The 14,571-nt window shown below is 45.1% G+C and overlaps 1 protein-coding gene across 2 annotated transcripts in view; it reads left to right on the top strand.

The window, feature by feature from the left end:
* LOC144128084 (DNA mismatch repair protein Msh6-like) overlaps positions 1–14,571 on the top strand; it is a 111,769-nt gene that overhangs the window by 40,043 nt on the left and 57,155 nt on the right. For both annotated transcript variants that reach the window (XM_077661155.1, XM_077661157.1), the window contains exons 9-17: positions 351–410; positions 2,172–2,246; positions 2,516–2,651; positions 4,317–4,459; positions 5,995–6,066; positions 11,523–11,594; positions 12,648–12,843; positions 13,087–13,156; positions 13,931–14,066. In XM_077661155.1, coding sequence (XP_077517281.1) covers positions 351–410; positions 2,172–2,246; positions 2,516–2,651; positions 4,317–4,459; positions 5,995–6,066; positions 11,523–11,594; positions 12,648–12,843; positions 13,087–13,156; positions 13,931–14,066 — 960 coding nt within the window. The remainder of the gene's footprint in view (positions 1–350; positions 411–2,171; positions 2,247–2,515; positions 2,652–4,316; positions 4,460–5,994; positions 6,067–11,522; positions 11,595–12,647; positions 12,844–13,086; positions 13,157–13,930; positions 14,067–14,571) is intronic.

A 14,571-nucleotide genomic window follows, 5' to 3' on the forward strand; every position in this document is an offset into this window, starting at 1 on the left:
TAGAGCAATCACTGTGCATTGCTAAGGTCCTTTTGGGAAGCGTGCCACACAGAGCTGGCTGCAATCTCTCAGCCACCCAATCACAGCAGTGTGCCTTTCCTTCCAGTGTTTTTTTCTTTTGGGTTCCTGAATGTACATAGCATGTGCTCGTAAACACTTCAGCATCAGCCTCACTTCTACCTTTTCTGGTGCAGTGTTAAGCCGTTGAATCAACGTATGCCAACCAGTGTGCTGGCTTAACACACATGTACTGAGTGAATGAAATAGTTTGCTATTTATGGGTGCAGGCTGGAGCACTGCTAAGTTATTGACTGCTCAGCTTCTTGTTATGCGTTCTTCATTTTTCATAGGCCATGCGTCAGTGGTGGGAGATGAAGGCAGAACACTTTGATGTCATACTCTTCTTCAAGGTGAGCGCGCTTTTTCTTTACATGTCTGTTGTTCTGTGTCAGCATTTCCCTGTTTTACACCTCCTGTTGGATGTCTTCGCCTGTAGACATCTTCCCTAGACAGATTCTGCAGACAGCTTTATCCCTTTGTAATCACCCAAGCAGGAAAAAATGCCACTGAATGGTTTGAAGCTAGCTTTTGCTTGACAGCAAAAAATGAAAATGGCACAGAAATGCCCCAGGTTCGAACCTGACCGCGGCGGAAAGGGCAGTGTTTAGTTTCGATGGAGGTGAAAGCCCGTTTGCTGTTTGAGGTCAGTGCAGGTTAAAGATCCTGTTAAAGATCCCCAGGTGGTTGAAATTATTCTGGACACCTCCACTACAGCACTTTTTTTTTTTCCTTTCTTCTTTCACTCCCTCCTTTATCCCTTCCCTTACAGGGCAGTTGTCTGCGGAGATGCAAGACAGGTACTACTGCCCCATTTCCTTTCCCCAAAAACCAATTTTCAACCAATTTTTAGAAATGCCCAGGGGAAGTGCACCTTAACAGGATATGGCTGGTAGCTTGATGTGTGAAATATGCAAATGCATGTCACAATGGTTGAGGAAATTTTTTAAGCTTATTTTGAACTATGCTTTAAGGACAAGGTTAATCGGAGAGATACGGGAGAGGTCTTTGCCCTGCAGTGGGTGTGGTCAGGCTGCTGCTGTTTCTACTGCTGCTGATGATTCTGGTGTTTAAAATCTCTAGGTTTGAAATCAATGGATTTGACTCCACTTTTCACTTGTGCCTGGCAGCAGTTGTAGCTTTCCACTACTGTTACATAAACATGCATACGTCACATCTTTTATGCCATAATTTGCTGATAGTACTTGATAGTGCTTGTTCACTGTGGTTAGGGCGCTCGGATATTGTTCCGGAGTACCCGGGTTCGAACCCGACCGCGGCGGCCGCGTTTCGATAGAAGCGAAATGCAAAGGCGCCCCTGTCTTGAGTGATGTCAGTGCATGTGCAGGTTAAAGATTCCCAGGTGGTGGAAATTATTCTGGAGTGCACCTCTTTCTTCCTTTCTTCTCTCAGTCCCTCCTTTATCCCTTCCTGTACGGGCTGGGATGTGAGACAGATATTGCGCCATTTCCTTTCCTTAACAACCAGTTATTATTATTATTATTACATGTTCACTGCAGAATGCCTTCATACCCGTCTAAACGTTTAGACATCCAACTTTTGGCAGTGTTTAACGGAAGTTTGAGTTGGTTAATCGTATTGATATGATGAAGGAAGTACCTGATGCAAAGTGAATGGCTTTGTTTGATGCAAAGTGGGGGTCCAATTAGGTTTGATAAGGACAGGTAATTTGGTTCAGGGTTGTCATTATCTAGTTAAAATTGGTCCAATTAGGTTTGATAAGGACAGGTAATTTGGTTCAGGGTTGTCATTATCTAGTTAAAATTGGTCTTAGCAACCTCTTTGCCCGTGCAATTTCTCACTGCCGCCTTCACAAGAAAATGCACAGACAGATGGTCCCCTCAGTTATGCAAATTAGCTGGTCATCCGAGCATGCCTGTTTACATTTCTGTGAGGTAATTCTGCCACCCCTGAAAAGCTCTGAAAATGACAGAGCGTGAGGCCTGAATTTGTAGGCAGAGCATTTCAATGTTGACATATATGCCTGCAACCGTCACATCTAGCTACCCTGTACGATGCTGTGAGTTGCAGGTAAGCAAGGGAAATGCTAGATTGCCACAGTTCAGTGGAATGTGTTATCTCTTCTTGGCTAGTTGGGCAAGTTCTATGAGCTGTACCACATGGATGCAGTCATTGGAGTGGAAGAGCTTGGGCTGGTCTTCATGAAGGTGAGTGCCCGTTGCCTTTGCGCGTGAGTAAGGGGCCGTGGTTGTGTCAACTGCAACAGATGCTGTTGCACATTCTGCATAACTGCATGTCTGTGGACATAAGGCGCTCAAAAATAGTCTCTCTGGCATGCATTTGAGGCAGGCACGTCAAATGAGCACTTTGTGTCTTATCTGCCCAAGGCATCCTCTTATCACAATGAATCTTTATGCAGTTTTGGTCTTTTTTAAAGAAACGGTTGAGCATTCCTTTCTTTTGTTTGTGCACGCAGGGGGAGTTTGCGCACTCTGGCTTCCCGGAGATTGCGTATAGCCGATACTCGGAAGCACTCATACAGAAGGGCTATAAGGTGGCACGTGTTGAGCAGACAGAGACGCCGAAAATGATGGAGGAACGATGTCGCAAAAGTATGTTCACTTACCAAACTGATTCTTTGGTTACTGGTGCATGCGCATAACAGTGTCGTGGTGTACACTTAGGCATTATTTGAAGTTATTCAAATGCATTATTTGAAGTTATTCAAATGGTTGGAGAGTTGAAGGTAGCTCAAATGCTAGCTGATGTTCTTGTTCTGACTGAATTGTAGAGTGACACCAGCTGATTTACCATGGCATGTTGTCTTGTATATTTAAGTGTTGTCCTTTTTTTTTCTTTTTCATTTTCTAGTGTGCAATACTGGTAGTGAGTAATGCTTAAAGCATCTTTCGGCTGTGTTTTTTCTAAGAGGCCGTCACTGATACAGCCAAGGTTGCTTGAATTGGCCTTCTCACATTTTGAGAAGCCTGATTTACCAGTAAACCACCTAAGGGGAGATGCGGGTCTTGAAATTATCAAAAAATGCGAAAATTTTGGTTTTGCAAAAATGGCATATTCGAGATCCAACACACTGTAAAGTTCCTCCCTAAAAGTTGCAAGGTATAATTTGACCTCCAGCTACTAAAACATTGCACCTCTGAAGCCTGGAAATAGCCATTACAGAGAGAAATGCAGCAGGACTTATCACCTGCTGCTTCCCACGACCGCGTCCCCAATGGCTGCTATCATGATTTTGTTTGAGGGCTGGACCCCTTCCCCACTACGTGGTATTACTCAATATTGCAAAATATTTTTGGAACGTCCGCATCCGGCTGTTTTTTGAGCCCTCTGCAATGACGTCCGAAACGCTGGCGCGTGCCCCTCAAATGCGATTTTCTCAGCTTAGTGTTTTTTGCCAACATGACTAGCCTTACGGAAATTTTTTATTATGTTTCTATAGTGCAATTTCAATTAATCCCATACCTTTTAATTGAGAAAGAACTAAACTGTGGAACTTTGCTGCTTTTGTTCGGCTGAGTCAAACGTTTCAAATTTTGTGAAATATAACGTCGCCTAACTATACTTCATAAATATGTTGCTTGGACAAAATTTAACATTTTTGTATGATGATGTTCTTCAAACAGTAATATAATTAGCATAGCTCCATATGGCAGGTCTTTGGCTGCAGCCCCATTTCATTCGAAACCAAAAAATGTGAAGGATATTCGCAATATCAAAACTTGTGTCCTCTTCGTTATTTTACCTATGTATGCAGCAAGCATTATTATTGGTAATCTATTCTCTGCCTTTCTTTTCAAGCTTTTTCCTTGGAATTTCTTCAAGCAGTTGCCTTTGTTAGCTGTTCTAGTTATTCTTCCCAAAGATGTTGGTTGTGATGTTACATGGAGCTAAGATTGCTTTTTCCTGAGCCATGAATACCCCACAAATATTATTCTCATTTATTTTTATCACAGTACGGGTCTTTATTTTTGGTCGCTTTCAGCACGTACAATCTGGCACATTTTCCACTTAGTTGAGGAACCTTAAGCTTAAACTGCAAAAGATGTTTGTCTCTGTGCCAGAAAGCACTGCTGCAACATTTAGGCAAAAACACTGCTGGATTATCACAAAAGTTGCTTTTGCCGCGGTTGTGGTATTGACTGCCAGAGTAATCTTGGGAGTGAATTTCTTCTCACTGCAGTCAGCTAAGCCTAAAAGTGAGCTCACAGGTTGGGCTGACTGCCAGAGTTGCTGACAGAATGAGTTTGTACCTGCAGTGCACAGACCAACCAAGTTTGACCGGGTAGTCCGGCGTGAGATCTGCCGGATCACGTCTAAGGCAACGCGGACTTTTGGTGTTCATGATGGCCAGCTCTGTGACCCCGAGCCGTCCTACCTGTTGGCCATTGCACACAAGCAGGTGAGATGCACACTGTCATACATTCTTTGTTATTTTTTTTGCTCATGAATTAATGTACAGTCAGTTGCAAGGGCATTACAAAGGAGACAACAATGTAACTTCACTAGTCCTTAGTCTGCGGAGCATCCCCTACCCGCGTCTCAGGCCTGCTTGCCGGGACCGTAGATTTGAGGGCTCCTTCTTGGTGGACCAATTAAGTTTCCATTCATTCATTCATTACTGTGGAGAGTGGTTGCATTATGGAATACAACCTGCCTGATGAGTATATCATCGCAGAGGTGAAGAGATATTAGTTTGTTTCTTAATGGTGGCAGATAACGTAGCATGCGGAAAAGTCCTGTGAGAAGAATTTTGTAGTGTGCTATAGAAGTGGTGTGTATTTCATACATTTCTTTGACATAATTCAGGTACTTGGGGTTGTGGATGGGGTCAGTGAGCATAAAATATGTATCTTGCACAAGTTTCTCGGCGAGTCTCAGAGTAGCATGGTAACGATGATGATAAAGACGTACTCAGGCACCAGCTCTTTGAAGTTCCTTATTTACACTTATATAGAGCGACCACGAATATAACATGACAGGAGTTTGAGACCTCAAGAAAATAAAAAAAATAATTATTTCAATTAATACGCGTTCATGTTTTGTTCAAGAAACTGCAACTGAGGCGCCGAGGGCTCAGGAATAAAACGGAGATGGTGTGCAAAATTATGGAAGTAACAGATACGTCCATGTTATTTGAAAGGCAACACTTCAGAAATGCATGCGACATTGTCGACTTTGTTAACACATGCAGTCTTCCACCCAACAAAGACCGCTGTAATTGCCATACCACTGCTGCTATGTGTTTGATGCTACCCCAGTTCTGTGGTGCTTTGCCTTTCTTTTCTTTCCCTTCCCCACTCAACTCCCTCAATGCCTTCTCTCTTTCAACGGCTTGTACAGACTTCTTTCTATATGTTCATAATCATCCTCTCCGTTTCCTATGCTCACCATGCGGCCCAAGGTCGCTGAAAAGGGGGCTTCTCCTAGCAGCTCATGATTCCGGGGCTAAAGGTCACTATAGCTATATGTTGAAAGTCAAAGTTCAAGGTTTATTCAAAAATATATGCAAAGCTAATGTTCACAGGAGAATACAGAAAGAGGTCCCAAAGTTGAGCAATGTTGACACTACACCTCTTCACTACACTAGACCTATGTATTACACACAGTGCAGCAAGGAAAAAAATTTGCACTATATTTGTTCCTTGATTTCGAATATAATGTGAGATATGTGTTCTGAAACTGATGAGTGAAGAAAAAAGTTCTCGTTATAGTATTCATGTAAATAGAGTGGTGTTGTTTTAGCATTTAGATGCACTATCAGGTCACTGCTTTATTACTTTTTGCTGCCACTTACGTTGCACCATATTGGTATGATTGTTCTGGCTCCTGGTCTTTTCTTGGTACGCTTCCCTGCTTGTTTAGTTCCATTTTCAGTATGCAGTGATTGATTTGTTTTAGTGATTGATCTATTTGTTTTCGCTTCTCTTCATGCAGGAATCTGGGGAGTCCGGTAGCAGCATCAGCTTTGGAGTGTGCTTCGTGGAGACTTCTGTTGGCAAGTTTCTTGTAAGCCGGGGCATTCCTTGATTCTTTCTTCACCCCTATTATGTTTTGAATGTTAGTGAGGTCTCTTTAGAGCAGGGATTGTCAAACTATTTTGCCTCAGGGAACCCCACAGACTTACCGTAAAATTCCGATCAAGCGGCCCCACCCCCGTAAGTTGAAATTACTGGCAAAGTAGGAGGGGAGTGATATCTCGGAACGACGCCAAAAATCGAGATGGCAGCAACAATATTTTCCTGCCAGAAAAAAAAAAAAGCGCGGTGCACATAGATTTAAAACGTCCTGTCATTCTTTGCTGCTCGAAGAACTCGAAGAGGGAAGTTCACTAAACACCGGCGCGCCGTTACTGAACCTTCTTCGAAATTTTGCTTTCCCGTAGGTTTGTTGTTGCATCTTCTCAAAATTCTTATCCCATTCCCATATCTGTTTCCGGCCGAGCCTGAAGTGCCCAGACGTTTGGTGCACGTTCCTTCTGTTTTCCCGATGCCATTGTATGACCTCAATTTTCTTGGCCACTGTGTACGATTGCATTGCCAACTTGACACTGCTACACCGCAACAATGCCAAAACAAGACGACAAAATGGTGCGTGACGAACGGGCATGCGAATGGTTTGAAAATCAGGATTGGATTGGGTTGGATTTTTGGACTGGATGGCGCAGACCAATGTTGCCTGGGCACAGTGCATGATAAGGTGCAGAGCGGCAGGGTAGGGGGGGGGGGGGGGGGGGGCATTTTTTTGGAACAGTGCGGAAACGTGAAATTAACAGAAGTTATTGCATGGGTGGGGCCGCTTGTTTGGGATTCTAGGGTATACATGTGCCAAGGAACCCCCCCTTCCCCGGCCACATTTGGTTGTCGCAATCATCACAGTCGGTTCTTTTTGCTGTTTCATTCACTTTTGCAAGAATCATTGTTTCTTGCTTTCAACAATCAGCTTTTTATTCAATGCCTATCTCTTACTCATGCTTAGACCTGTACTCCATGACAAGAATGCAGAAAACTAGTCACAAAACAAACATTAACCTGCATTCGTGCAATCGACTGGTGGGCCTTTGCACAGAATCAGGTGATGCCTCGTCCAGATTTCATTGGCTTTTTGTCGCTCTTCACATCGGAATTTTTTTGCTAATGGCGGATACTGGCATTCAGTGCAAATGGGCTCACTGGCGCCAGAACTTTGCCCCAGCGCCGTGGGCACCATCAAATTAGCCGGATAAACTCGATGAGATGTGCACACTTTTTAAAGTGAAAATTTTACTAGCCTCATCGAGCCAAGGTAATCGGCGCAGTTTATTTGACCTTTAAGTGGAGGTGTGTCAGCTACGTGACTCGCCACAGCTGCAGCTGTGCACCGCCATCGTCTCGCCAGCTGTGTTCACGTGTCTAACCACATGACTCGCCATTCGCTTGAAAGGGAGACTGTGCCACTCTCGCGTGCATACACACTGCCACCTCGCAGTTTCTCTCTATGCGGAGTCTGATCATCCGGCTTACGTTGCCAGTCATGCTAAGTATTTAACTAGAGGCAGGGAAGTTAAACGTGCTAAGCTAGCGGCGGAGACCACCGAAGAACGGTAGCGTCGACTGGCTGAACGGCGGTTAAAGGATGCCGAAAGGCGGCAGCGAAGAGCTTTGGAGGCAGCCGCTGCTGCTTCTGTTTCCGCCACAACTTCAGCTTCGGTGATGGATGAAGAGGTTGAGTCTAAACTGCTTTAGCAACACAGCATAACCACACATAACAAAACTTTCGCTTGCATAATCGGGCTTAGCCGAGCTAAGCCACAGCTTTTTTTTCATTGTATTGGTGGGGCTCGACTAGCGCGGCAGTGTAGCCCAAACTTTCAGTCACCATTTGCACGAGTGCACGCAACACATGCCACCTTGTGCACCATGCCCCTTCCACACCATCTTGCCACCGTTCTAAACATACGTGCACCGGCACAGCAGTGTCTTGGCAAGCTGTCAAGTTCGCCAGGCGTATTGCCGCCACCAGCGCTCCCGTCAAAACATAAACACACGGCACCGTTACTGGCTTGCAACATTTTGGCGTGCTGCTAAGGTCTGTGCTGCGGATGGCACCGATGCCGAAGGCACGATACTGAGGAACTAGTTAAGAAGAGCTAACGCTCTGAAATTAGTTCTAAAGACCGTGGTACTGTGTCTTGCTTTGCACACGCCCACCAGAAGTGTAGCAAAATAGTGAGGGGGTGCACTGTAGGTTAGAGTCACAGGATAAATTTAGAGTGCCGCGAATATTTTCCCCGCGCTACTGTACCGGCGATCAGTCAACATAGGTCACGGTTTGCCGCCGCCTACGCTCACTCACAAGCTTTCAAACAGGTGCAGCACGGACGCCTCTCGAGGCAATGGCAATGGGGGGATTCCTGCGTTTTGAGCTTGTCTCTCTGGTTTGAAAGAAAAAAGTGTTTCGAGGCAACATGTCATGCTGCTGCGCTTTCAAGTGCAGCAGCTGGACAGAGTTAGGGAAAACTTCTTTCTCCATTCCATGGGGGAATAACAAACAGAAAAGTTGCCTTGCCTGGCTTCATAGTATCAGACGAGAGAAGTTCAGGCCGAAAAGAAACACACACTTGTGCGAGGTAAGTTCGAGTGGTTCATGGCAGAAGTCTTGCGCATAGCATAAAGTGCACGAAATTAGTCTGTAATAGAACAGCTACACGTGCGGACAAAAGCAAATGGAGCGCGCTGTTGCCATCTAACATTTTTCACACAATGCCTTATGGTAACTGAAAGCTCTGGTGTGTTAAGGAACAAATGTGTTTAAATATTGTCTCCGGCTTCTGTACAATGCAAGAATAAAGTGCCATCATGCACCCATTTTCTGGATTTGGCTACATTGATACTGTGTTCTTCCTGGGTGTTTCTTCATTAAGCGCCCAAGTTGCATGATTTTTTGCTGAAAAGTCTAGAAATAAATCTTGAGTATATATTTCACAACTAGGGTAAATATGACTGCCTGTTACTGGAACTGCCATGCGGGACCTCCAGAATATACCTTCCAGCTTTCATTTTCTAGTTCAAGTTTAATCCAGCAAGCAAGCTCGCAGTGTGGGACACTGTTCAGCGTGACACTGGAGCATGCTTGTGTCGCCTCTCCCGCACGGAGGTGTATTAATCTCAGAGGATCTTTTCTGAGCCTTTTCACGCTTTTTTGATCTTGCACCAACCATAAAAATATTGACAAGCATCAAGCCAATTAAAATGCTGGATGAGGGAACAGTGGATGCTTTATTATTTTCGGTACAGCAAAGCAGTTTTGCATCGATGCTCATGTAACATGGAACTAATTCGCTCCAAAGCGAAAAAGGTTGCGAATCAAAACTAAAAAAATTTGCTTCTTGTAACCCAGTTGAGCGTCATGGTACACCGAAAAGCAGATATGCTCATGGAAGGTGATAGCAATGCGCACACGAGTTTGTTTCCGCGCGGTGCGTGCGTGCATGCGAGCGAGCGCGAGTTTGTGTGGCGAGTTCGCCAGCAGCTACGCTGCCATCGACGATTGCTCAATATGTTCGTTCTTGTCGTAATTGAGGAAGGAAAGAACGCCCGAGAGGCTTAAGAAGCACCAAAATAACATAATAATAAGGCGCGGGGTTCATCGGTTAGAGCTCATTGGAAGGGCTGGAAATGTCACGAAAGCTGCCGCTCAAAGTTCCCTACCAGCTTACCTCGTTCAGTTAGCAACTTCTACTGTTTTCTGAGTAGAATTTCAACTCCTTAAGGCAGTAGCTTATGCAAATGTCCTTGCTGCATTCAAATGTTTGTCTACATTCTGCTTGCATGTAGCCGCGCCGCCTACGCGCTTCAGGCATTTGGAAGCTTCAAGGGCACGTCGATCATTGTTGCCAGCGCAAGGTGGCACCTTCGCAGTACGCTAAAATTATCCACTGACTCTACTGTAGGTGCTCGTGGAATCCATAAAAGCAGCCCGCAGAACCCAGTTTGAGAATCCCTGCTTTAGAGCTTCAAATTATGCCACACACTTCCTGCACATTTCATGAAAACTCGTGTTACTGTATTTACTTGCATAGTTTGCGCATTTCCCGCCCGTTTTTTTCGCGGTTTTGATGGTTGCAGCCTTTAGACGAGCATCATTTTATATGCCCGAGCATGCACATCATATATATATACGAGTATTGCGGTATGCAGTGTTCTGGATGACCTAGGTTGGTCCATCGCCCGACTTGACCTCTGCATGCCAGGTTTATAGTTCATGTTTGTTGCACTTTGCCGTTTTAGTGTTGTTAGTTATCTGGCATGTCTACTAACTTTTGTTGTGTTATTTCTGGCCACTGCTTTTGTCTATTAATGTTTGAGTGCTCGTAACTTGTTGTAAACTTGGACCACTCAGGAATGTTGAGAGGAATGCTCTAGCTTCTCTTGCTGCAACTTGTTTAGCCTTACATAGAAATGAGGTCTACATATCTGCTTTCATCGATCTGTACTGCTTTTATATTTTAATAAAAATTCACTGGCTTGTGGTCTTCAGCAACTTGGCTCTGAAATGTGAACAACGTTTGCGAGGTCATAGCGCAAAATTATACTCACTGGTTCAAGCTTAGTACTATATATATAGAAGTGTAGAAGTATGTTTGACCTTGCTGTTATGCTTGTCAGTATGCCTTAAAGGGGGCAGTTCTTTTCATTGGCAGGCTCTGACAGATACTACTGCGTCATTTCCTTTCCCTAAAAACAAATTTCCAATTTTCGGTTCTTTTCTGTGATTGGAGGAACAAAATCTCTGTAGTATTTTTTTAATGCATTAGCATTAGGAACTCCACTGTGAAGAAAAAGTGGTGTCCAGCGTTTTAGTGTTGTGTACACCACCTGCCAACTGCCTGCTGAGATTGGCAGGGGGCTAACGGGAGAGGGCGAAATTCCCTCTCCACTTGTTGGCGTGCAGCCAGAAAGTGGCCACTACGGGAAGAACCCAGAGGGTAGCTACCGTAGACAGTGGAGGTTCTGACACGGGCGGAGGAATGCGCAGCCTGAGGGAGGTTACCACGTCAGCAACCTGGTGGGTGGTTACCATGAAAAGTGGAGGGTCAATTAGCCAATGCCAATCGGCTTTCGCTGATTAATGTGCTAAGCTGGCAACCTTAGCTCTTCAAGCAAGGAGAAGTCCTAATGAATACATATTGTCATTGCATAATGATAATTACATGTGCGGTAAATTTTCTTTTCAGGATTATCTTTACTCGCTAATGGTTGCTCACGAAGGTGCTGTGCTTGCCTTTTATGGATTAGGCTTGCCTGTGAGTCATCCTAACTTTTTGGCTGAACTCCACTGCTGTAAAATGAGTTGGAGGATGCTATGTTCTGTGCAACTCTCATTCTCAGGAGAGGCCTATTTCAGCACAGTAAAAGGGTGGCATGTATGAAAGAAGAACTGCACAAGACCAGCATTGACCTCTGATCTCTGCTTTTCTGGTGCAGCTGGGACAGTTCAACGATGACCACTTTTGCTCCCGTCTCCGGACTGCTGTGTCTCATTATCCACCTGTTCAGGCAAGTTTCCTTGTTTGAGTTGGCCATGTGGGAGCCGGCACGTCAATCATGTAGCTGGCAGTTTAGAATGAACCAGCAGTGTTGCATAAAGCCCACTGAAAATATGAAATTGTTCATGCATGTCTCTTTAGGAAAATCAAGTTTTTAGTTGCGGGCTAGCACAAGTGATCTCTCTGGTTCCCTCATCTCAGAACATTTAAAAAAGGTAGTGAATGCTGGGTGATGTATGCTTGTGTCATTTGCACGGAGATAAACTATCGGCAGCAAAAGTTTATGGTATGCTAGCAAACAGAAAAACATTGCCTGAAATGTGTCAAGGTATCAAGGGATGGGCATTCTCTATCTGCAGGTAACAATGCCATGCAACTTGATCATGAGGCAGAGCTACAGTAAATTTTTTCCTCGAGAACATGCATAGCGTTAACTTTTGCTACTTGTAGTACTTTGAATGCACATGCATGATAGTGTACATTGTGGCAGCCACTATAGTCTGATACACTGCTGCGGTGGCTCAGTGGTTATGTCACTCAGCTGCTGACCCAAAATACGCGGGTTCGATCCCAGCCGCGGCAGTCGCATTTCGATGCTGATGAAATGCTAGAGGCCTGTGTACTGTGCAATGTTGGTGCTTGTTAAAGAACCCCAGGTGGCTGAAATTTCCGGAGCCCTTCACTACGGCCTTCCTCATAGCCTGAGTTGTTTCGGGACGTTAAATCCTCGTAAACCATAAACCAAACTATAGTTGGATACAGCTCAAGAATGCAGTGATAGATGCTCCTCCAGTGAGCCTCCCTAACCAATGGTGGCCTTCCTATTGTCTCCACGTTGTGGTTAAACTCTGCACCTGCAAGCCACCTGCGATCAGATGGGCACAAGGTGGTTGACCAGGATGTCATGACAATAGGCTGGCACCATTGGTTGGAAGGTCTCCTATGAAGGGCCACTGCATATCTGAGTTGTGTCCAACTGTGGTGCTGAATTTATGCCAGTGCCATGAAAAGTGCATGTGTGTTGGTTTGTGGGTTGTTAACCAGGGCTGCTGCGCCTGTGCAGGTGCTATATGAGAACGACCAGTCGCTGCCTGCAGGCCTGCGCCAGGTGCTGGAGGGCCCCCTGCACTCCGTACCTCGGGAGGCACTGAGGCCCTGGAAAGAGTTCTGGGATGCCCCACGTACCCTCAAGCAGCTGCGCGAGGGCAACTACTTCGAGGAAGGATATCCCGAGGCACTGGGGCATTTCATCGATCCAGGTGGGTGGTTGTGTTGAACATTTGGGTGATAGTGCCAAAAGGGCTGTAAAAGGTCAGCAACTTCAGGTTGCACTACTGCTCGCAACCCCCCTACACCCCTACTACACCCTACACCTACTACATCCCTAATTTTTAGCGAGTGAAATTTTTTAGCTCTGAATACTTTTCATTTGTATGTATCACCTTACCTTTCAGTTGCCCCGTGCAAAGAGATCTTAAAATGCCTTCTTTGTATGCATGCAGAGGATTCGACACACCTAACTCCTCGAGAGGATGGTTGCCTTGCCCTAAAGGCATTGGGAGCCTGTGTTTGGTAAGTCAAATCAAATGGGTGCGTTTCAGTTTAGGATTAAACTGCTACGCTCCTCTCCAATGGTTGAGTGCTCGCATACTTTCTAAGCATACACTTCGCGTGCATCTTGGCCTCTTGGCGTGCTGTCAAGTTCTGCGCTGCAAACGGTGCAAAACTCAGGAACGAGCTAAGAATAGCTAACACTTGAAAAAAAAAAATTGTCAACACGAAAAGGGGGGGGGGGGGGGGGTAAGTTCTTTGTATGAGTGGATTTATTATGCAAATAAATACGGCATTTAAAGTACTTGCTGCAAAATTATTCAAAATTCGCTTTGAATTTCTTTCGAACCAAAAAAAAAATGTGTGCAAATCTACATGAGATGGATTTATAAAAGCGAAAGCCTTTAATGACTCATACTCACGGTGTCCGTCCATCCGTGACACTCTTCAACTCGATAAGAAAAAAAATCTTTGTGCACGATGGGATTCGAACCACCATCCTTCCGTTCCGCAGCTGAGCGTGCTAACCACTACACGCTACTTCCTGCCAACGCATATATAGTTCTCCTTGTCTAGGACGCTGGAGAGTGGGAACCAGGAGCGGGAAACTTCTTGCACTCGACAGGTGGCGCTGCTTGCATTCATTAAGCGAGAAATCGGCAAATAGCTGAGAAAGCCACAATGTAATTACACGAATGATAAGAGCATTCCTTTCACCTTGCACACATGTTCTCTGTCATAGCTAATTGTTCAGAGTATATCGATATTATGCACATTTACTGCGTCCTGTCACAGGTACCTCTCGGACTCCCTGATTGAGGAGGAGGTGCTCACAATGCGCAGCTTTGAGCGCTATGTGCCCCAGGAGACGCACATCGACAGGCAGGCCAATGGTGACTGCAAAGGCTCGCCCATCCACCTGAACAATATGGTGGGTCTGGCATTCTGCTACTGAGCACGAGGTTACGCATGCTTTCCTGGGAAAAGTGGCTGCATTTTTATGAGGGCGAGATGAAAATATGGCCTGTGTGCCAAGAATGTGTTGCTTATTCAAGAGATCCAATGTGGTAATGGAAATTTGTAGTCTAATGCATGTACTAATGCACTGTGAGTGAAAATATGCCTGTGTGCCGAGAATGTGTTGCTTATTCAAGAGATCCAATGTGGTAATGGACGTTTGTAATGTAATGCATGCACTAATGCACTATGGGTGTTTGTAACACCCTTTAAGCTGGTGCGCCACGAACAACCAAGTAAGGAGACAAGAAAAGAGGAGAAGGCAGGTGCACCGCAGCACATTGGCTATGGATCATGTTATATGCACTGTTGGGAGCAGTGTTCTTTCCGAACTAGCAGTGGTCATGTTGAATCACGATTATGATTATGGTCAGTGGTAGTGATTATGATTGATGAGTTGTTAACCCCTTGAGGGTCGA

The sequence above is a fragment of the Amblyomma americanum genome, chromosome 4, assembly GCF_052857255.1.
Source record: "Amblyomma americanum isolate KBUSLIRL-KWMA chromosome 4, ASM5285725v1, whole genome shotgun sequence".
Taxonomy (NCBI): domain Eukaryota; kingdom Metazoa; phylum Arthropoda; class Arachnida; order Ixodida; family Ixodidae; genus Amblyomma; species Amblyomma americanum.